The 23392-nt window shown below is 39.4% G+C and overlaps 1 protein-coding gene across 1 annotated transcript in view; it reads right to left on the reverse strand.

Annotated features, from left to right (window-relative positions):
• dnah12 (dynein, axonemal, heavy chain 12) overlaps positions 1–23392 on the reverse strand; it is a 278012-nt gene that overhangs the window by 55137 nt on the left and 199483 nt on the right. Inside the window, exons 49-56 of the mRNA XM_043708118.1 lie at positions 14689–14865; positions 12678–12809; positions 12240–12329; positions 11984–12124; positions 6437–6678; positions 3355–3502; positions 2857–3002; positions 184–398 (exon numbers count right to left, since the gene is read on the reverse strand). Of these exons, the coding sequence (XP_043564053.1) occupies positions 184–398; positions 2857–3002; positions 3355–3502; positions 6437–6678; positions 11984–12124; positions 12240–12329; positions 12678–12809; positions 14689–14865 (1291 nt within the window). The remainder of the gene's footprint in view (positions 1–183; positions 399–2856; positions 3003–3354; positions 3503–6436; positions 6679–11983; positions 12125–12239; positions 12330–12677; positions 12810–14688; positions 14866–23392) is intronic.

Consider the following 23392-nt stretch of genomic DNA (forward strand, 5'->3'; position numbering starts at 1 on the left):
GGTCTTCACCCAGCAAGTGAAAGTATAGTATGAAACATGCAAATGTAAAATGTGCAGTTATATGATTGAGAATATTCAGTCAGAGAAAAAAAAATCACTATTGTAATTCAAAGTAGAGGACTAAAAATATTTGCATCAAATGTTAGGATGACCATTTCTAAAATGACAGTAGCAGTTAGATACCTTGTTTAAAAACCTGTTTGAGCAAAAGAGGCTCAAGTGATGGATCCAGTTCCTCACCAACATTTTCCAATAGGAGAGGTGTGCCAAATTGGATGCAATTCTCTAGTGTTCGCATGTAATCCAAGTCTGTCAACTTTGCAATACTCAGTTTATTATCACGCTCAGAATTTCTCACCCATTTATTGGCTTGGCCTTGTGGATCAATCATTAATGGCCTGTAATCAGTACAACCATAATAACAATTTAGTTAATCCTTTACAGAAGAAGTCAATTCAAGTACTTTTCATAGGTCTAATTTGTATTATTTGAACTTACACTTATTGTTAAAAAGTACATCTTTGTAGTGTTGATGTAGCCAGCAAAAGTTAAAGGCCATCAAAGCAGTGAGCCATCAGCACACTGTGCTTAAAAAGGTGTTAACACGAGACAGGTTCTAAAAAATAAATAGCCTCTCAGACAGATTTGTGTCAGGTTCAGTCAATTTGGCATGCATTGGTTAGTGAATATATAGAAACATAGAAAATGGGAGCAGGAATAGGCCATTTGGCCCTTTAGGCTTCCTCCATCAATCAATAAGATTGTTTCCGTTTAGTCCTAAGGACTCTTTCTAACTCCTTCTTGAAAACAATCAATGTTTTGGCCGTGTCTGTTTTCTGTGTCAGTGAATTCCATCAGCTCAGCACTCTCTGGGTGAAGAAACTTGTTCTCATCTCAATTCTAAATGGTCTGCCCTGTATCCTTGAACTGTGAACCCTGGTTCTGAACTTTTCAGTCTCTGGGAACTTCCATACTGCATTTGCCCTGTACAGACCTGTTAGGTTCCTATGAAATCTCACAATATTCTTCTAATCTCAACTGAATATAATCCAAAATGATCCAGTGTAACTGCATACATCAGTCCTGCAATCCCAGGAATCAGTCTGGTAAATATCCAGTTGCACTCCCTGAACAGTCTTCCTCAGATAAGGAGACCAAAATGGCACACAATACTCAGGTGTGGTCTCACCAAAGTCCTATACTATTGCAGCAAGACATCCCTTCTCCTGCACTCGATTCCCCTTGTAATGAAGGTCAAAGTACTATGTCTTCTCCACCCACTGTTACATGCTTACTTTCAGTGACTGGTGTATAAGAACACAGAGATCTAATTGAAATTTGCTATTAGATCATTACGTTTATAGGTGCTTTACCAGTTCTCAAATAATGTTTCTTTAAATTGATGGAAACTTAATGTCCTAAAAAATTAGTTTGCTCCCATGTTCAAGTGTGGCATTATGATTCAGGCTAACACATACATATCCCATTAAGGCAGACAACACACACATTTCATGCAGCCTTCTTGCTTCAATAATGTTAGCATTCAGCTAGTCCTGTGCTGCTAAGTGGTGTCTAGATGTTCAATGGGCAGCCCTTTCCAAATCTATCACCGCTCAGATAATAATTTGCCTTTCTGTATTTGCTGCCAAACTGGATACCTCACATTAATCAACATAATACTTCATATGCCTACTCACACAATTTATCCAAATCGCATTTAATGAATCTGTGCATCCTCCTCACACTTTACCCTGTCACTCAGCTTTGTGTCATCTGCAAGCCTAGAGACATTATACTTAGTTTCTTCATATAAATCAATAACATATATTGTGATATATACTCTGGTGGTGGCCTCCATACACAAATCTTTAACATATATATACTATGCCCTATATAATATCAACTGAACACACACTTAACTGTACCTGAGAGGTCATGGAGCCTCTGCTTGCCAGGAGAGGTGACTTTATTATCTCATCTCTAAACAGAGAGAAGCAGAAGGAGCAAGTACATGGCTTTGCCAGGTTAAAGTATTCCCAATGATGTGGGAAGCCATAAAATGCAGGTGACCATGTCTAGACTATTGTATTGACATCTGCTGACCTGGCAGCAGCCATGATATGGGAGTCCTATCTCTCTCTCTGGCATGTTTTCTATTTGGTGTCCTTATAGCCACATCCTGCAACAGTCAGCTGCAGTTTCCTTACAATAAGAGCGACCGGACAACCTTAAGCAGTACAGTTTTCCTGAAAAACATGTTCGCTATGAAAGCTGCTGGGCCGCTTCTTGAACATTCACACACCACTTGGCAGCACAGGACTAGCTGAATGCTACAATCATTAAAGTCAGGAGGCAGCATGAAATATATGTGTTGTCTGCCTCAATGGGATAGAGATATGTTATCCTGAATCACAACACTGCACTTGAAAATGGGAGCAAATTCATTTTTTACACCATTAAGTTTCCATCAATTTAAAGCAGCATTATTTGAGAACTGATAAAGCATCTATAAATGTAATGATCTAAAAGCAAATTTCAGGCATTGTTCAACAGTAGTTTGATTACTGTGGCAACAAATACTTCAATCTGAAAACCTTGAAGCAGCTGTGTTTGTTGCTGTAAACAGATTGGCAATCATGGTCTACTGCACATATGAATCTAATAATTAACATGAGTATAAGAAACATATAAAAACAAAGGAACATATAAGATATATGAGCAGAAATGGCAGAGAAAAGGACCACAGCTCTCCACCTTTTATCTAATAGGTTGACTTTATGAAACTACCAATGATTTTTGCCATAAGTTTCTAAGATTTACCTTTAGTGCATAACATATAGATGAATTTATACTCACCATCTCCTGGAGTTACTAACAATCACACCATTATCAACTGAAAAGTTGTCTGTTGGTAATCCAGCAATGTTCCATGCTCTGATTGTTATAGGATCACCCAGAGTCTTACTGAGTGAGAAATCACCCGAAGATGGGATATTTTTAGACTGTGAACATAAGAAAAACAGTCTGCTAATTAAGTTTATTGAGGAAGAAAACTAGACTACTAGTCTAATAGAAAAACAAAATCAGAACATTTCTGTAAACAACTTCAAAATCTGCGAAAAATGTAAAAGTGAAGGACATTAATGCCGGTTACAAAAAGTTTCAATATTCTGCATCCTTTATCAGCATCAAATACTCATACAACGTATCAACATTTATATAACATATTAAACCAACAAGGCATCTATAAATGGCAATACATAATCAAGATTTAGTTGATGAAATTTCAAAAACAAATATACTTCACTGTTTGGAGCCTCAACAAAGTGGCATGAAATATTCAAGTATGAATACCTTGCACATGTTGGTCCAATCAACAATACATTCATGACGAAAAGATGCAGTGAAAGCTCCAAGATAAGCAATGACACCTGCTGAAACTAACACATCCCCAGTCAAGGTATCATATATGTTTTGTAAGTCATCTGCAGCCTTTGACCACCTAGAGGTTAACAAGAGCACATTTCAGAAATGATTTATGTATTGAAATCAATATATGTTCTATGTACGTAAGCTAATTTAAATAAGGATTAGCAAATTAATTACTAGATTCAAAGTAAACTTTCTGAAGACTCCAATTTATTTTTGATGATATCAGTATTATCACTAATATCAGGAAGAATCATAAAAAGAATGATAAACTAGATCCAAAATTGACTAACGAAAAGGAGGCAAAGAGTGACAATAGAGGGATGGTTTCACAACCGGAAGCCTATGACCAGTAGTTTACCTTGGGTTCGCTGCTGGGAGTCTTGCTGTTTATTATTTACATTCATGACTTGTGTATGAATGTAGAATGTATAACGAGTAAGCTTGCAGATGATATGAAATTGGAGGTGTTGATACTGAGACAGTCTCAGGCGACAGTTTGATATTGGTAAATAGGTAGATTGATTAATGTAGTTTGGTGTTTGCTCAACATAGAAATGGTGGGCCAAAGGGTCTGTTTCTATGCTTTATGGCTCAAAATTATATTTATTTAATGTGATAAGTGTGAAGTGATGCACTTTGGCAGGTCTAATAAGGGAAGGACATATATCATAAATGGTAGGTCCCTAGGAAGTACTGAGGAACAAAGGGACCTTGGTGCTCTAGTCCAAAGATCCATAAACATGTCAGCACAGATAGACAGGGTGGTGAAGAAAGATTTTAGGATGCTTGCCTTCATTAGCCAGGGCATTGATTCTAGGAGCAAAGAAATCTAGGAACATAGAAATATAAAACATTGGTTAGGCCATAGAAGGAATACTGTGCTCAGTTCTTATCTCCGCACCATCGGAAGGACGTAATTGCACTGGAGAGTACAGAGGAGATTCATCAGATGTTGCATGGGATGCAAAGTCTCAATTATGAGGAGAGATAAGATAGCTGGGTTTGTTTTCCCTGGAGCAGAGGATGCTGAGGGGGATCTGGTTGAAGTATACAAAATTATGAGTGGAGTAGAGTAGATTGTGAGAATCTCTTCCTCATGGCAGATATTTCCAAGACCAGATGACATATGCTTAAGGAGAAGATCAAGTGGTTTAGATGAGTTATGAAAAATAATTTTTTCACTCCGAAGGTCGTAGCTATATGAAATATACTGCCTGAGAGGACAATAAGGCAGATACTCCTGCAACATTTAAAAAGCATCTAGATGAGTACTGAACTTGCCAAGGAGTAGTAAGTTAAAAATCACACAACATCAGGTTATAGTCCAACAGGTTTATTTGGAAGGACTAGCTTTCAGAAAGCTGCTCTTTGTCAGGTAGCTAGCTACCAGATGAAGGAGCAACGCTCTGAAAACTAGTACTTCTGAATAAACCTGTTGGACTATAACATGGTGTTGTGAGATTTTTAATTTTGTCCACCCCAGTCCAACACCAGCACATTCTCATCAAGGAATAGTAAGCTATGGACCAAGTGTAGGTAGATGGATTAATGTAGTTTGGAGTTTGCTCAACATAGAAATGGTGGGCCAAAGGGTCTGTTTCTATGCTCTATGGCTCAAAATTATATTTATTTAAGAAATGCAAGCGAACAGCTAGTTAAATTTAATTTAATTTGTTTTGCGGAGGTTCCAACCCTGACTTGCTAAGACACTGCAACTAGCATGTCTTTTTCAAGCACATCACATCCCTTTTTACTCTTCTACTTCCCCTCCTGGTTCTCATCGCAAGGCAAGAAATTTGAAAATATTGATACCTCAATAGTCACAAAATGCCTTACTGCTACACCTGTGGTTGAATGAGAGTGGGCAGAGACTGATAATTGGTTCTACAATTACAATCATTGTGTCATCGAGATGTACAGCATTGAAACAGACCCTTTGATCCAACTCGTCCATGCCAACTAGATATCCTAACCTAATCGAGTCCTATTTGCCAGCATTTGGCCCATATCGCTTTAAACCCTTCCTATTCATATACCCATTCAGATGCCTTTTAAATACTGCAATTGTATCAGCCTCCACTATTTCCTCTGGCTGCTCATTCCATATACGCACAACCTCTGCGTGAAAAAGTTGCCCCTTAGGTCCTTTTTTTTATCTTTCCCCTCTCACCCTAAACCTATGCCCTCTACTTCTAGACTCCCCCACCCCAGGGAAAATACTTTCTCTTATTTATCCTATCTATGTCCCTCATGATTTTATAAACCTCTATAAGGTCATCCCTCAGTCTCTGACAATCCAGGCAAAACAGCTCCAGCCTGTTCAGCCTCTCCCCATAGCTCAAATCCTCCAACCCTGGCAACATTCTTGTAAATCCTTTTTGAACCCTACCAAGTTTCACAACATCCTTCTGATAGGAAGGAGAACAGAATTGCACGCAATATTTCAAAAGTGCCTTAACCAACGTCCTTTACAGCCGCAACATGACCTCCCAACTCTATACTCAATACTCTGACCAATAAAGGAAAAAATACCAAATGCCTTCTTCACTATATTATCTAAGGAACTGTGAACCTGCACTCCAAGGTCTCTTTGTTCACAACACACCCTAGGACCTTATCATTAAGTGCATAAGTCCTGCTAAGGTTTGCTTTTCCACTTTTCACCTCACTTTTATCTAAATTAAACTCCATCTGACTCTCCTCATCCCATTTGCCCATTTGTTCAAGATCCTGTTGTACTCTGAGGTAACCTTCTTCGCTGTTCACTATACCTCCGATTTTGGTGTCACCTGCAAACTTACTAACATACTTCTTGTGTTCACCTCCAAACCACGTATATAAATGATGAAAAGTAGTGGACCCAGCACTAATCCTTGTGGCACTCCACTGGTCACTGGCCTCCAAGTCTGAAAAGCAGCCCTTCACTACCACAATTATATTGTACCATCACCTTAATCTAATATCTTAGCAAGCTAGTGAGAACCTATGTGCTTTAGAAACTAACCTTGATTTTTCTCCCCCTAGTCCTCCAATCAATTTCTCTGCTCGCTCCAGCTTTTTGGCACACAGGTCTACTTGGAATTCCAGTTGTGCTTTTTCCTCAGTTTTATCTTGAAATGTTTTCTTTAGATCAGCAAGATGATCTTCAACTTCTTTAAGCTCAGCTCTCTTCTGGTTTAGAATTCCCATCGTCTCAGCCAAGGATTTCTGTGCTTCATTCAAACGAGCCTTCTTTGGAGCAACAACCTGAAATCACATTGTCATAGACCATTTTTATTTAATCATTGCACCACTTGCAATATTTGTATTTACTGAAAAAGAGAGAAAAATTCCATTGAAGTTCAAAAATTAAGATAATAAAGAGTAATTAATTAAAATTTCAATGATGAAAGTAAGGAGAGGTTTAGATAAATTCCTTTAGTCAAGAATGGAAGTGGCTGATGCAGGGACAAATTCACAGCCAATTTTCCTCTATGAGCACTATATGCCTAATAGGCATAATGAAGTGCAGTCAGTGTCTATTATTATTCAGAATGCCAGATGCATGGCATGAGTGCACACCAGAGAGATGCCCAACATCGGTTCGGCTTCATATCTGAAAAGTGGGTAAAGGTAAGAACCACAGCTTAAAAGCATAATAAATAGGAGTAGGAGGAGGCCATTCAATAAGACCATGGCTGATCTGATTGTAGTCTTAACTTCACTTTCCTGCTTGCCCGCACAACCCTTGAATATATCAAAAATCCATCAGACTCAGTTTTGAATATATTCAATCACTGAGCCTCACTGCTCTCTGTGTAAGAGAAACCAAAGACAAATTAAAAAAATAAGAACTGACAAAGTAAGTAGGATGGTTAGAGCAACTTGCCACTGAGGCAGCTAGTCAAAGAATATGCATTTGAGAATTTGGTAAGGAGGGGGATTCATCGCAATGAAGGTTGAAATAACTGGCAGATTAAAATCCAAAAAGATCCAAAATTCAAAAAACACAAGAATGAAGACGAAGCAGCAGGAGGGAGAGAGTGATCTACTATTCAATCTGGCAAATGTTTTGAAAAGTGTCATAGAGAAACAGTAAAATAATTCATTGATGGGTATTTTGTTCACTTTTTTCAAAAGTTTTTTTGGAGTATTTTTTAAAACTCTTGTAATTTATTAATAATTGTAAATAAAAGTGACAACACAGTAAAGTTATAAATTGTCAGTAATACCTACTGGAAGAATCTATACATAAATAGCTAGATTAATTTACTACTTTTGGGAAAGGTACATACATAGCTGGAATAAAGAAAATCATAACTCTTAAGTTGGTGGCTCAGTAGTTAACACTGTTGCCTCACAGCGCCAGGGACCTGGGTTCGATTCCCGTCTTGGCGGCTGATTGTGTGGAGTTTGCACATTCTTTCCGTGTCTGTGTGGATTTCCTCCGGGTGCTCCAGTTTCCTCCCACAATCCAAAGATGTGCAGGTCAGATGAATTAGCTATGCTAAATTGCTCATACTGCTAGGTTCATTAGTCAGGGGTAAATTTAGGGGAATAGGTCTGGATGGGTTGCTCTTCGGAGGGTCGGTGAGGACTTGTTGGGCTGAAGGGTCTGTTTTCATACTGTAGGGAATCTAATCTAATGTCTGCACTTTACAGGCATAGGAGGAGAGTTTATTACTAGGTAGGGGTGCTTTATTCTCCTTTCCAATCTTCAGATAACAGTGAATGGTCCAAAAGTAAGCTCCAGATATGAAGGATAGCTCTGCTGTGAGGTCTGTTGGCTCTGTCACATGTGGGAAGTTGTGGATATGTCACATTTGCAGGATGTGTCATCAGCTGAGTGATGTCTGTAGTCACTATAGTGAGAATAACTTGAATAGAACATTTAAGGAGGTGGTCATACTCCCGGCTGGGAGTGTGCAGGCAGAAAGAGAATGGGTTACTGCCAGCCTGTTGAACAGTATAAGGCAGGACGTGCAGGAATAGGAAGGAGGAAGTATAGGTAAGGTGGGAAACCTCACAAACTTTAAAAAGAACATGGATGACCACTTGAAGTGGAATAACATTTAATTTGTAGCACTATGGGTGGCTCAGCTATATGGTTATGGGGAGACAGGAAGTGTGGAATGGGAATAGTAGTAAAAGACTCAATATTAGGGATTACACAGACATTCCTGTGGCCTTAAGTATGATTCTAGCATTGTATGTTGCCACCCTGGATCAGGGTCAAGGATGCCATAGAAACAGTGAAGCACAGAAACATAGAAGATAGGAGCAGAAGTTGGTCATTTGACCCCTCTAGCCTGCTCTGCCATTCATTATGATCATGGCTGATCAATACCCTAATCTTGTCTTCTCTCCATATCCCTTGAACTCTTCACCCACAAAAGCTACATCTATGTCCTTCTTGAAAACACAACATTTTAGACTGAACCACTTTCTGTGGAAGCGAATTCCACAGATACACCACATGCGAGGTGAACAAAATTATCCTCATTTCAATCCAAGCATTTTTACATCTTATCTTTAAACTATGACCCTTGGTTCTGGTCTCCCCCACTATTGGGAACATCCTTTCTTGTCAGTGAATGGTTGCAAATTCATATGGGGAAGGATGACAGTCAAAGGTTGTGGTTCATAATGGTACCAATGATTTGGTAGAGTGAGGGATGAGGTGCTGAAAACAGAGATTAAGGAGTTGGGAAAGAAATTGAAATGCAAAATCTCAAAGGCTGTAATCCCAGTATTGTTCCCAGTGCTGAGTTCTACTCAGTATAGCAATAATAAGGTTGAGCAAATAAACACATGGCTGAAGGAATGGTGCAAGAGGCTTGGCAATAAATGTCTATCATATTGGGACAAGCTCTGAGGCAAATGGTACCCATAAAAGGAGGAGGATTATGCCTTAACAAGACCAGGACTAGTATGTTCACTGGGAGACTTGCTAATGCTGTAAGCAGGGTTTAAACTAGCTTGTCAAGGGAATGGGAAACCAAGAAAAAAACTCAGATAAGAGAAAAGCAAAGCTGGTAGCGGCAAATAAAAAGTAGTAAACAAAAGTGGAAGGTGGAAGAAACAAAAGGTAAAATTAAATCAAGTAAAAAGTCAGAATAGTGTAACAGAATTAAAGGTATTCTATCTGAATGCATACACTCAATGAATTGACAGCACAAATCGAAATAAATGTCCATTATGCAGATGTGGCTGAAGGGTGAAGGAACAAGAATATTCAAGGGTGTTCAACATCTAGGAAGGACAGACAAAAAGGAAAAGGAAGTGGCGTAATGTGTTAATAGAGGATCGGATCAGTTCACTTGTGAGTGGATCTTAAATTGGAAGAATAAGATGTAGAATCTGTGTGGAGCCAAGTAATAGCAAAGACCAGTAAGCATTGATATGAGTTGTTGATAGGTCACCAAGCAATAGTAGGGAATGGTATAAATTAGGAAACTTTAGGGAAGAGAGGCCCTATGATAGAATTTTCCTTTAGGTTTGTAAACATTGTAATTCAGTCTGAAACTGTGGCCTTTAATCTAAACAAAAGAAACCATGAAAGAATAAAAGGCAAATTGGCTGTGTAGATTGGGAAAATATAGTGCAAAAGTATGATGGTAGACAAGTAAATTGGAAATAGTTGAGGTCCCAGCACTGATCCCTATGACACACCACTAAGTAGAATTAATTCATTTACAAGTAGCCCATTTATTCTGACATTCTTTTCATTTAGTCAATCCTCTATTCACGCTACAATATTACTCCCCCCACGGCATTAAACCTTGTCTTATGCAGTAACCTTTTATGTGGTACCTTATCAAAATCCTTTGGAAATCCAAACCCAGTTAATTCTTTATCCACCCTGTTTGTTACATTCTCAAAGAATCCTAATAACATTATCAAATGCAACTTCCCTTTCACAAAATCATCTTGACTCTGAGTGATTGAACAATGACTTTCTAAATGCCCCGCTACTGCTTCTTTGGTAATGATTTTTCTGATTTTATTTTTCACTGGCGGGTGTTAGTTTCCTGCTTTCTGTCTTTCTCCTTTATTGAATACAGGTGTTATATTTTCAATTTTCTAGAACACTTTGAACTTTCCAGAATCCATGGAAGATTACACCAAAGCATTCATTATCTCAGCTGTTACTTCATTTAAGACCCGCGGATGCAGGCCATGAGACCAAGGGGACCTATCACTGGGTACCCTGAGCATTAGGTGAGTTTCTGGATAGGCAGAAGTGGGTACTGCAGATGCTGGAGATTAGAGTCAAGATTAGAGTGGTGCTGGAAAAGCACAGCAGGTCAGGTAGCATCTGAGGAGCAGGAAAATTGATGTTCCGGGCAAAAGCACTTCTTCAGGAACATTCCTGATGAAAGGCTTTTGCCCGAAACGTCAATTTTCCTGCTCCTCGGAAGCTGGCTGACCTGCAGTGCTTTTCCAGCACCACTCTAATCTTGAGTTTCTTTATAGTCTAGCGTTAATAACATTAGTCCATCCCCTTCCTCATAATACAACTGGAACTTCGGTCAAATATCAAGCTTCATGTTTTTTTTAATTTCAGCAATTAAGCGTTGAAAATCCAAACCTCATGGTTGTACGTTATAACAGTAACATAAATCTTGTTTATAAAATTACACTATTGCTGACTTATGTCATGCGTGAGGGATCCAGTCTGGATGTGTAATGTCATGTGAATGAAGGTTCTGGCTGGTTCTAATGTATGATGTTCGATAGGGATTGCACATCAATGACTTGCAGTTTGGACGACCTGGAGGATCCTCCTGGACCACCAATGGTCCACAGGCCATTCTTTCAGAACAACTGTTCTAAGCTGAAGAAATATACCAATAGCTGCCCAAAAACAAGTTTGGAAAATTCAGAGGTAAAATCATCCTTACAGGCCTCACGTGACCTGAGATGGGAATTATAAAGTAGCAAGTCTCACCTGCTCCAAAATTGTGTGATAACATCTTTGAACAGAATGATTAGAAAATGTCTGCAAATAAATTGTGCCAGTTCATTTTAGCAGGGTCATGATACATAAATAAGGCATGAGAAAAGGAAAGCTAACTACAATGAAGGACAAAGGTTGATTGTAAGTAGTGACAGGAATCATTAGGGTAGAGGCCAAGGGGCAGGCAAATTGCCTGGATATCTGTAGCATGAATCCCAGGAGATTTTAGAAGTCCCCCACCCAAACTGGGTGAAAACAGAAGCTGGTCAGTGGACGGTAATGGAATCTTAAAAGAACCTTCGCTAACACTCAGCTTTAGAGGGTCATTTGTGGTGGAAAAGGCTGAGGGAATAATTTGCTGGACATCCATTCCACCTACACGAACCTGTAGAATCTCTGCACATAAATCATATGAGCCATGATAGTTTTTTTTGAGTTATTAAGTAAGTTATATCTTCTAAATATTGATTCATGTGTGAAATAGTCAGTGTAGCATAAATTGGTTACATTATTCTTACAATGGAAATCTTTGCAAGTTACACAACTTATTTTTCTTGAGTTGATAATTTTCTATTATCACTGCTTTGGCCACGTATAGCAATAAATCATTACCTTTGCGACACGATCATACACCTCCATGGCAAGGATCCATTTGCATAAACCTTCTGCCGCAGATGAAGCTTTAACCACTTTCTGTGGGTCGAAGTCAGGATTGGTGAGGTATTCAGTACGTATTTTCTGCATAACAGCAACCTGTCCAAGGGAAAAATATAATGGCTCACATTCTATGACAACATTCATATGACAATTGCCTAATATAAAACATTTAAATAATGAACATATGTAAAAATGGACAAATCAAACTTACTGGAATATTATCTTTGTCATACTCTCTCAAATCTCTCAGGAAATTCATGTCACCCAGCAACTTCTTGCTAGGACCCCAGTAATCTAAAATCTTGAAAATAAACCGTGGAAACATTTTAATAATTCAACGGCTACTTTCATATCCAGGTTTTTGCACTAGGAAAGAGGTGAAAATGAATTTTATCAAACAAATTTTATATGTAATTAATCTTAACTTCCAACACTCCATTGTCCAAACCATTATGACAAATCACTAAAGGTTCTTTGAATATTCTTTGATTTGTCTACATATATACACAATATCCTAAAATATGAGACAATATCACACAAATAAATATAATAGTAAATGTAATACAATATAATACAAAAACAGCTTGCTTGCAAATGGTGTCCTTTGTCTGGAGTATTTACTTCAATGCCTTGTTGCTTTAGATTTTACCTTTTCTCCTCTTCCAGAAGGATCATTGATTTTTTCTGGCTTGATGAGTTTCATGACACAAACAGCAGCCATCACAAGTTTAACTCCCTGCGGAGGGTTCTTCATTGACTTAACAATTGTGATGTCAGATGGCTAAAGTGCAAATTGAAAAAAATATATTTCTGTACAGCTACTGGTGTTTAATCAGACATTTGCCTTATAACGTTTAAATGCAATAAAAGTAAAACTCAACTTATACTTCCAAAATATGTTGTGGAATATATGTTCTGTTCGCCGAGCTGGGAATTTGTGTTGCAGACGTTTCGTCCCCTGTCTAGGTGACATCCTCAGTGCTTGGGAGCCTCCTGTGAAGCGCTTCTGTGATCTTTCCTCCGGCATTTATAGTGATTTGTATCTGCTGCTTCCGGTTGTCAGTTCCAGCTGTCAGCTGCAGTGGCCGGTATATTGGGTCCAGGTCGATGTGCTTATTGATTGAATCTGTGGATGAATGCCACGCCTCTAGGAATTCCCTGGCTATTCTCTGTTTGGCTTGTCCTATAATAGTAGTGTTGTCCCAGTCGAACTCATGTTGCTTGTCATCTGAGTGTGTGGCTACTAAGGATAGCTGGTCGTGTCATTTTGTGGCTAGTTGGCGTTCGTGGATGCGGATGATTAGTTGTCTTCCTGTTTGTCCTATATAGTGTTTTGTGACAACGGAACGAGGACATGTCGCAACCCAAAAGACTAGCCACACTACCATATATCAAGAGCATTTCCGAACTGACAGCCAGACTACTGCGACCACTAGGACTCATAACAGCACACAAACCAACAGCCACTCTCAGACAACAACTCACCAGGATGAAGGACCCAATACGCAGCATGAGCAAAACCAATGTAGTGTACAAAATCCCATGCAAAGACTGCACAAAACACGACATAGGTCGACCTGGACCCAATATACCGGCCACTGCAGCGGACAGCTGGAACTGACAACCGGAAGCGGCAGATACAAATCACTATAAATGCCGGAGGAAAGATCACAGAAGCGCTTCACAGGAGGCTCCCAAGCACTGGGGATGTCACCTAGACATGGGACGAAACGTCTGCAACACAAATTCCCAGCTCGGCGAACAGAACCACAACGACGAGCACCCGAGCTACAAATCTTCTCACAAACTTTGAACTTCTAAAATATACTTCTTTATAAAAATAATACATTCCATTTTTCATCAAATCTGCTGCCACTGACCTATATTGGCAACACTGTAAGTTTAGAACTCTGATCCTTGAATTTAAATCTCTGTATGGTCTCATTCTTCCCTATCTCTGCAAACTGATACAGTCCTATAATACTGCAATCATTTTATTGATTATACCTCTGAGAAACATTTTGAGACATCTTCTTTCTTTGTTATCCAATTTGCTATCAAATTTTTGTTCAAATTATGCAGTCTCAATATTTTTATTGACAATTACGCCAATTAAAGAATGCTGCTTTTTCAAAATGTATTCATAGTTTTCCAAAGCCACATTGGTAATCAAATATTTGGAGTAGGACAGATTTACAAGCTGGTCCATTCCCATCTGTAAACATTCTAAGTTCTTTGGCAGTACTTAGAGATGACCCACAGTATGCAGAGAAAACATGCACAGAATGTATGAAAAGTGGCAAAATATCCCTTGCACCATTTCTTCACGAAGAATTTAAGAATGCTGCTTGTAAGTCTAAGAATCTGCACTTTGTGAAAACCTAAATCAAATACTCTTTCAGATTTGGAGTTTGCCACTTTTGGTTTACATCTCATTTTCAGATGGAAGTTGATACTTATCTCAATTATGAGCCCTTTCAAGTCTTCCAATTCTTATTTGCTTGCCATTTATAATTAACAATTGTTATTTTATGAAATAATTAATTCCTTCAAGTATATGCATAAAACTCATCACTTTATAAAGACTACTAAGCTCCAAATTACATTTTAGAAGATCATACTAAAAGACAAAGTTCTTTGCTATGTCGATCTTGAGATACCTTCAAAGTATCCAAGGCAGAAAGTGCAGCTTCCAGAGCTGGAATAGCCTCAGCTAGCTCACTCTCACATTCATTCTTCAAAGCCTGGGCTTCAGTTGCTTTCTCAGTAGCTGCTTCTTCGTCTACTTTTACAACTTTGCTCTTTGCCTCCACCTCTGCAGATTCTACCTCGATGACCTTGAGAAATAAACAATATGAATACAGATTTACATTTGTCAATTGCTATTAAGAAACTATCATTTACCAAAAACATCAAACAGTTTCAAATTTTAAGATATTTCATTCTGGACCTATACATCTTTCACCACTGCAGTAATTATGACACAATCCAAAAAGAGGACCGATGACCCTAACAGGGTGGCCAAAGTAAGTAAGGTAAGCACTGTAAGTTTACATCCTTTACAACAGATAGTGTCTGCTTTCTCTTTCCTTCCATTGTCTTTCATTGTCAGCATCTAGAGATTAAAGAAATATGCATTGCAAAAGATTATTGCTATAAAGACTTTGTTTTACAAGGATTCATTGCTTTAGAGACAATGCACCTATCATTATTAAAATCAAAGGGTGAATCTATTTATTTAGGACAAATGTCTTCACAATTCAGGTTCTAAAAATAGTATCATTTCCAATTCCAGATGAAAACCTGGTCCATATTCAGCAACTGAGGAAGGAACATCATTACTAAAAATCTAAAGCCTGTATTATTTTCCTACTCTGGAAATCATAAGCAAACAGTAGGTGAAGATTTTGAAAGGCTAGATAGGACTTCCAAACAGAGCATAGTAAAAGCAAGGTATATTCAACAAATGTAACTATGAACATATGTTTTCTTAATGGACGAGATCATGCTTATGCATTTTAGCTTTTATTCAAAGGGTAATGCTGCCATTTATGTAGCTTTACAAGTCCTGTATTGTAGGGATGAACCTAAAATTTGCTGGGTTAATTGAAATGAAATGAGAAAATTTTTAATAATCTTGCTCTGTTAAAAAATCAATTGGTTAGATAATGACCTGATGATTAGAAAGGTTGCTGCTCTTAATGCTACATTCACCGAAGAGCTATGTGTGTATACAACTCAGGAGGAGATGAATTTAACTGGTGACATAGTGTGTTTGGGCTGAAGTTCTGTTTAATAAAGACACAGGGAACTAGATATAATCTGACTATTTGTCAGCTAAACAGGATATTTGATCATAAAATTGTGTTGGGTAAATGTCATGCAATTGAGGTAATTTGACCTGAGGTCAAAGTTTATTAAAACTGAGAGATAAGCCTCTTTCTAGGGTAAACAAGCAAGTCCCAATGAGCAATTGATCAAACCAGCCATGGTAGATGACACATTTGTGATCTAAAATTGCGAACTAAAAGTGATCATTTTGATGGAGACCGGACAGTAACAAAGTTTGAATACACAGGCTGCATATATGGAAAAGGGTAAAAGAAAGCTTGCCTTACAAAGATTGTTAGCTGGCTCAGAACAGGGTTGTCTGATCAGAGACTGGAGTTTGAGAAGGAGCGGCTGACCATGTTTCAGTCTGTAGTCAGACATGTCCATGTAAACTGAGTCATTTGTGATTGTAAGCATTATATGGGTAAACTTGTGAGGTATTAATATAATTGCAGTATTTTTGTTGTACATCTTGCTTTAACAAATAACAATTGGATACATTCTGTGTCAGGACTGCCTAGGTAATTGATATCCAGACTTAACCTGATGGACCAGGGAAAGTAGGAATAAAAGCCTACAATGTTTCGCATTGTATCTAGTGCTTTTCAAGAAAGCAGCAACTCTGAGGACCACCTAGGCATTTCCAGATCAGAATCTGTTAGGGTATCAGATTTCATGAACAAATCCATGATGTAGAGACATTCATTTTGGAGAGAGATTTTCACTAAATCTTAGATATTTTCACGGTGTGGGGCATTGGGTGCTGATAAATATCTATACCTGGATGTATAAAAGTAGCAGGGTGCTGTTAGCTGGAACCCTAGGGACTCAAATCACAGGAAGCAATTTTCAAAACAGTTCAGTAGTTAAGGTAAATAAATCTAAAATCAGTCTATGTAATGGAGATAGTTAATAAGTTTGATGCAGTATTCACATCTGCATCAAACATGCACCATGAACAAATGGCTCAAGCCTATTTTTGAAGTTGCCAATAAAGTCGGTCTTCCTTTAGTTTGAGGCCCAAAACAGCAGCCTTCTTACCTGGAAAAGGGCACATACTGTGGGATAATGGTTAACATTTTATATACAAGTTTTTTAGGCTGCCATCTTCTGTCCTGAAAAGTGCCCAGTCCATCTCAGATTACTCTGGAAGGGTAAAACAGCTCAAACTTTTGAGCAACAGGTGAAAGCTGTTTCACACTGCTATGTAGTAACAACATGAGTGGTATTGGCTATGAACAGCACCTTGTCATCAGGTCAAAAACATTTTTCCTATCACACAAATAGGTAACTTGGGATATGAATTTCATTGCCAGTTTAATGCTGGTGTGCAGGCCATACATCTCAAATACGTGTGAATCATATCAATCGGCGTATCCATTGGCTGTTCACACAGGCAAGGTTCTGACTGTACTCAACCAGCTGATGCTTGTAAAACTCAGAACACTGTGTCCAACATCAGATGTGATTCTTCATTTCCACAATATATGATGGATAATATCATGTGTGTGAACAATTATACTATCAACCAGTTTTGGATTGCCCATTGGATTTGCAGACCAACACACTTGTAAGTAGTGGAAGTTACATGTTTCAATACACAGGGTCTGGTCTTTGCAGACAGAAAGAACACGGGCAGACATTGTGCCCATTTCAAGTTAACAAAATAGATGACAGCCATTCTCTGGTTCAATTCTCAGGGTATACCTTGACTAATCAGAATCAATCTTGCTTGTTTAAAATTTAAGTAAAGTTTTACAGTTATTCTTTGATCCTTATAAAACTAGTCCATTCTCTATGGCAGCATCTCCACCAATCAGAGTCCACTTGCCAACCAATCATCATTCTCCTCAGATAGAATATATTTTCACGCTACATTGGTATTTACAACAGGAGTCTTGTGAATAGTCCTAATGAATGCAAAATGAAAAGTTTCGACAAAATGTGTCTTTCTCTAGCAATACTTCTTCAATGTTGTTGGAGCTATACTCATCCAGGCAACTATCTGATTGATGATTTGTACCTTGTAGATGATGGACAAGCTTTAAGAAATCAGAATTCCTTGTCTCTGACATGCTCTAGTTGCTATTGTTTCCATATGACTAGTATTCATATGGTAAATTTCAATTTCTGGTCTATAGCAACTCCCAGAAAGTTAAAACTGGGCGATTCAGAATTGCTAATGCCATTGATTGCCAGGGGTGACGGTTGAATTTTCTCTTGTTGGACGTGGGCATGGCCTGGAACTTGAGTTGCACAAAGGGGTGGCATTGTGGCTCAGTGGTTAGCACTGCTGTTTCACAGTGCCAGGGACCTGGGTTCGATTCCAGCCTCGGGTGACTGTCTGTGTGGAGTTTGCGCATTCTCCGCATGTCTGCGTGGGTTTCTTCTGGGTGCTCCAGCTTCCTCTCACAGTCCACAGATGTGCCAGTTAGGTGAATTGGCTATGCTTAAAAAAAAGACCCATAATTTGTATTCAGGGATGTGTATTTCCTCTCGGATAAATACAGAGTAGTAGGGGAATGGATCTGGTGGGTTACTCTTTAAGGGGCGGCACAGTGGTTAAGTGGTTAGCACTGCTGCCTCACAGCGCCAGAGATCCAGGTTCAATTCCACACTCAGGGCAACTGTCCGTGTGGAGTTTGCACATTCTCCCTGTGTCTGCGTGGGTTTCCTCCAGGTGCTCCGGTTTCCTCCCACAATCCAAAGATGTGCAGGTCAGGTGAATTGGCCATGCTAAATTGCCTGTAAGTGTTAGGTGCATTAGTCAGGGGTGAATGTAGGGGAATGAGTCTGGGTCAACACCCCCTCCCGCTCTGCCGAGGACATGCAGATCCTGGGCCTCCTCCACCACCACTCCCTCACCACCCAATGCCTGGAGGAAGAACGTCTCATCTTCCACCTCAGAACCCTTCAACGCCAGGGCATCAATATGGACTTCACCAGTTTCCTCATTTCCCCTCCCCCACCTTATCCCAGTTCCAAACTTCCAGCTCAGCATCATCCTCATGACCTGTCCCATCTGTCAATCTTCCTTCCTACCTATCTGCTCCACCCGCCTCTCTGGCCTATCACCTTAACCTCTTCCTCCAACCATCTATTGCACTCTCAACTACCTTCCCTCTTGCCACACCCCCTCCCATTTATCTCTCCACCCCCTGAGGCTTCCAGCCTCATTCCTGATGAAAGGCTCCTGCCCGAAACGTCGATTTTCCTGCTCCTCGGATGCTGCCTGACCTGCTGTGCTTTTCCAGCACCACTCTAATCTTGACTGCATTTGGATACAGGCCAATTCATTGTCTGAGAATTGGCGAATGATGAATATTGTGCAAACATGAGTGAACATCACCACGTTTCACCTTATGTTGGATGGAAGATCATTGATGATACAGTTGAAATAGCCGGGCCTAGGTCACTTTAATCTCACACTTAGTCATCCTCACCTCACCTCTGGAATTCAGCTCTTTTGATTATGCTTGGACCAAATGTCAGGAACTAAGTGGAACTTGACTGAGTATCAGTGAGCATGTTGAAGAAGAGAAAGTACTATTTGAGAGCACCATTGAAGACACTTTCTATCACTTTATCAATGATTGAGAGTAGACTACTGGGGCAGTAATTGGTGCAGTTGTATTTGTCCTGCTTTTTGTAGACAGGACATACCCAGGCAATTTTCCACATCGCCAGCTTGATGTTGGTATTGTAACTATACTAGAAGAACTTGGCTAGAGACACATCTAGTTTTCCTCTACAAGTCTACAGTACTGTTGCCAGAATGTTGTCAGGAGCCATGACCTTTGCAGTATTAGGTCAGTGAAGCAGAAGATGTAGAATCAGATGAGCTCAAGTATGGCAAGAGGAGGCCAGAGACAGGGAAGAATGAAGCCGTGCAGAAATTTGAGAACGAGGATGAGGATTTTAAGATTGAAGCACTGGCAACATATGTTAGCAAACACAAGGCTGATGGATGGGTAAAAGAATTTGACAATAAAGCATGTTGTGAAGATAAGAATGGGTAGATATGGAGTGACTTTATATAGTCTGTAAACTACTACTGAAAAAATAAATGGGTATGAATTATTTCTCCTTTTCTTTAACCGTTGACTGTCCTGATTCATCTTCGGTTCTCCCTGTGCATCTATTTTCTGTTGTAGTATTAGATTTTCTTCTTAATGTATTACAATGTGTTAGGGATGCCCATAACTGAACAGGACAAAATGGCCAATGGCTGCCCACAACTAATGCTGCAGAATAGAGCTGACAGTAAATTATTCAAGGTTGCTGAATGTGCATAAGACATATAATAACATTTTGCATTTGATTAAGGTAGGCTTAAGGAGAAGAATAGCAGCTCTGTACAATGTGCATGATTTGGAGATGCCGGTGTTGGACTGGGGTATACAAAGTTAAAAATTACACAACACCAGGTTATGGTCCAACAGGTTTAATTGGAAGCACACTAGCTTTCGGAGCGCCACTCCTACTCTGTACAATGTGCATAAGACATAGTTAAGAACATCTCAATAATCAATAATTATAGATATAGATTCTGAATTAGTTATGGATCCACATATATACTAAGATCACTAAAACCAGTTTCAGACAGTAAAAGCAATCATAGTGTCATGGAACTGTCAAGCATAGAAACAGACTCTTCGGTCCAACTCGTCCATGCCAACCAGATCCTAAATTAATTTACTCTTATTTGTCAGCATTTGGCCCATATCCCTCTAAATCCTTCCTATTCATATATCTATCCAGATGCCTTTTAAATGTTGTAAATATATCAGCCTCCAGCATTTCGTCTGGCAGCTCATTCCATACACGCACTTTCTGTGGAAAAGTTGCCCCTTATGTCCCTTTTAAAACTTTCCCCTCTACCTTAAACCTATGCACTCTAGTTTTAGACTCTGCCAAACTGGGGAAAAGACCTTGGCTATCACCCTTTCTAAACCCCTCATGATTTTATAAACTCCTATAAGTTCATCTCTCAGCCTCTGACACTCTAGGGAAGACAGCCCAAGCTTATTCAGCCTGTCACTATAGGTCAAACACACCTACCCTAGCAACATGCTTGTAAATCTTTTACTTACCCTTTCAACTTTCACAACATCTTTTCAATAGCATAGAACACAGAAAATAGAACAAAAAAACCATACAGCACAGTACAGGCCCTTTGGCCCTTGATGTTGTGTTGACCTGTGAAACCAATCTGAAGCCCATCTAACCTACACGATTCCATTATCATCCATATGTTTATCCAATGACCATTTAACTTCCCTTAAAGTTGGTGAGTCTACCATTGTTGCAGGCAGGGCATTCCACACCCTTACCACTCTGAGTAAAGAACCTACCTCTGACATCTGTCCTGTACCTATCACCCCTCAATTTAAAGCTATATCCCCTCGTGATAGCCAGCACCATCTGAGGAAAAAGGCTCTCACTGTCCACCCTATCTAATCCTCTGGTCATCTTGTATGTCTCTATTAAGTCATCTCTTAACCTTCTCTCTAACGGAAACAGCTTCAAGTCCCTCAACTTTCCCTCATGAGACCTTCTGTCCATAGCAGATCCTGGTGAATCTTATCTGAACCCTTTCCAAAGCTTCCACGTCATTCCTATAATGCGATGACCAGAACTGTACACAATACTACAAGTGTGGCTGCACCAGGGTTTTGTACAGCTGCAGCATGACCTCATGGCTCTGAAACTCAATCCCTCTATCAATAAAAGCTAACACACCGTACGCCTTCCTAAAAACCCTATCAACCTGGGTGGCAACTTTCAGGGATCTATGCATGTGGACACTTAGATCTCTCTGCTCATCCACACTACCAATAATCTTACCATTAACTCAGTACTCTATTCCTGTCACTCCTTCAATGTGCGATCTTCTGACCTGTCACATGTTTTTCTTTAATGTTGATTCTATCTTCAAAATGTCGAGCTAACCAGAGATGTGGATCCATCCCTTACAGTCATAGACTCATAGAGATGTACAGCATGGAAACAGACCCTTCGGTCCAACACGTCCATGCCGACCATATCCCAACCCAATCTAGTCCCACCTGCCAGCACCCGGCCCATATCCCTCCAAACCCTTCCTATTCATATACCCATCCAAATGTCTTTTAAATGTTGCATTGTACTAGCCTCCACCACTTCCTCTGGCAGCTCATTCCACACATGTACCATCCTCTATGTGAAAAAGTTTCCTCTTAGGTCTCTTTTATATCTTTCCACTCTCACCCTAAACCTATGCTCTCTAGTTCTGGACCCCCCGACCCCAGGGAAAAGACTTTGTCTATTTATCCTATCCATTTCCCTCTTGATTTTGTAAACCTTTATAAGGTCATCCCTCAACCTTCGATGCTCCAGGGAAAATAGCCCCAGCCTGTTCAGCCTCTCCCTATAGCTCAAATCCTCCAACCCTAGCAACATCCTTGTAAACCTGCACTCCAAGGTCTCTTTGTTCAGCAACACTCCCTAGGACCTTACCATTAAGCGTATAAGTCCTGCTAAGATTTGCTTTCCCAAAATGCAGCACCTACATTTATCTGAATTAAACTCTATCTGCCAATTCTCAGCTCACTGGCCCATCTAGTCAAGATCCTGTTGTAATCTGCGGTAACCTTCTTCGCTGTCCACTACACCTCTAATTTGGTGTCATCTGCAAAGTTACTAACTGTACCTCTTATGCTCGCATCCAAATCATTTATGTAAATGACAAAAAGTAGTGGACCCAACACTGATCCTTGTGGCACTCCACTGGTCACGGGCCTCCAGTCTGAAAAACAACTCTCCACCACCACCTTCTGTCTTCTATCTTTGAGCCAGTTCTGTATCCAAATGGCTAGTTCTCCCTGTATTCCATGAGATCTAACCTTACTAACCAGTCTCCCACTTACTCATTGCAATGTATCTATGCTGTATATTCTGAGATATCCCCTTAAATGTCTGCCAGTGCATTTCTATTGAGCTATTCTAGAACCTAATTTGCCTGGATCTGGAAAAGACTCCTTTTAAAAGGATGATGAAGCAAGTTCAATAACAATTTTGAAAATTGATTTGTAGGGCATGGGAAAAGAAGCGTGAAGTTAACAAAGGCATGATCAGCCAAATTACCTCCTGTGGTGGATCATTATTTATCTTATGATTCTGTGATCTGAGTCAAGAGCATACAGAGAAGTGTACACACAATTTTCTTGGTCTATAAATCTTGAGAAGTCTGTTTATTTGTAAGGAAAACATTAGAAAATTAATTCCCCTGTTAAAGTTTTATTTTCTAATTGGGTGACTAAAAGCAACAACAAAATCTGGATATATGCTATAACTACAATGTATATCTCCATGCAGGCAAAGCAATATCAATCTTCAGTAATATAGGAAGTGCCTTTCTCAAGCAGTATCTGAGATATTTTACTAACTCACTTACTGTGACAGTTTAAATTAGAGGAAAGACTGAGGACATAGACCAGTGGAGTTAAAAAAAACCATCCTGATTTCATTTAGATCTGGCTCCAGCAAGCTTTT

The sequence above is a fragment of the Chiloscyllium plagiosum genome, chromosome 18 (genome assembly GCF_004010195.1).
Source record: "Chiloscyllium plagiosum isolate BGI_BamShark_2017 chromosome 18, ASM401019v2, whole genome shotgun sequence".
Classification (NCBI taxonomy): Eukaryota; Metazoa; Chordata; class Chondrichthyes; order Orectolobiformes; family Hemiscylliidae; genus Chiloscyllium; species Chiloscyllium plagiosum.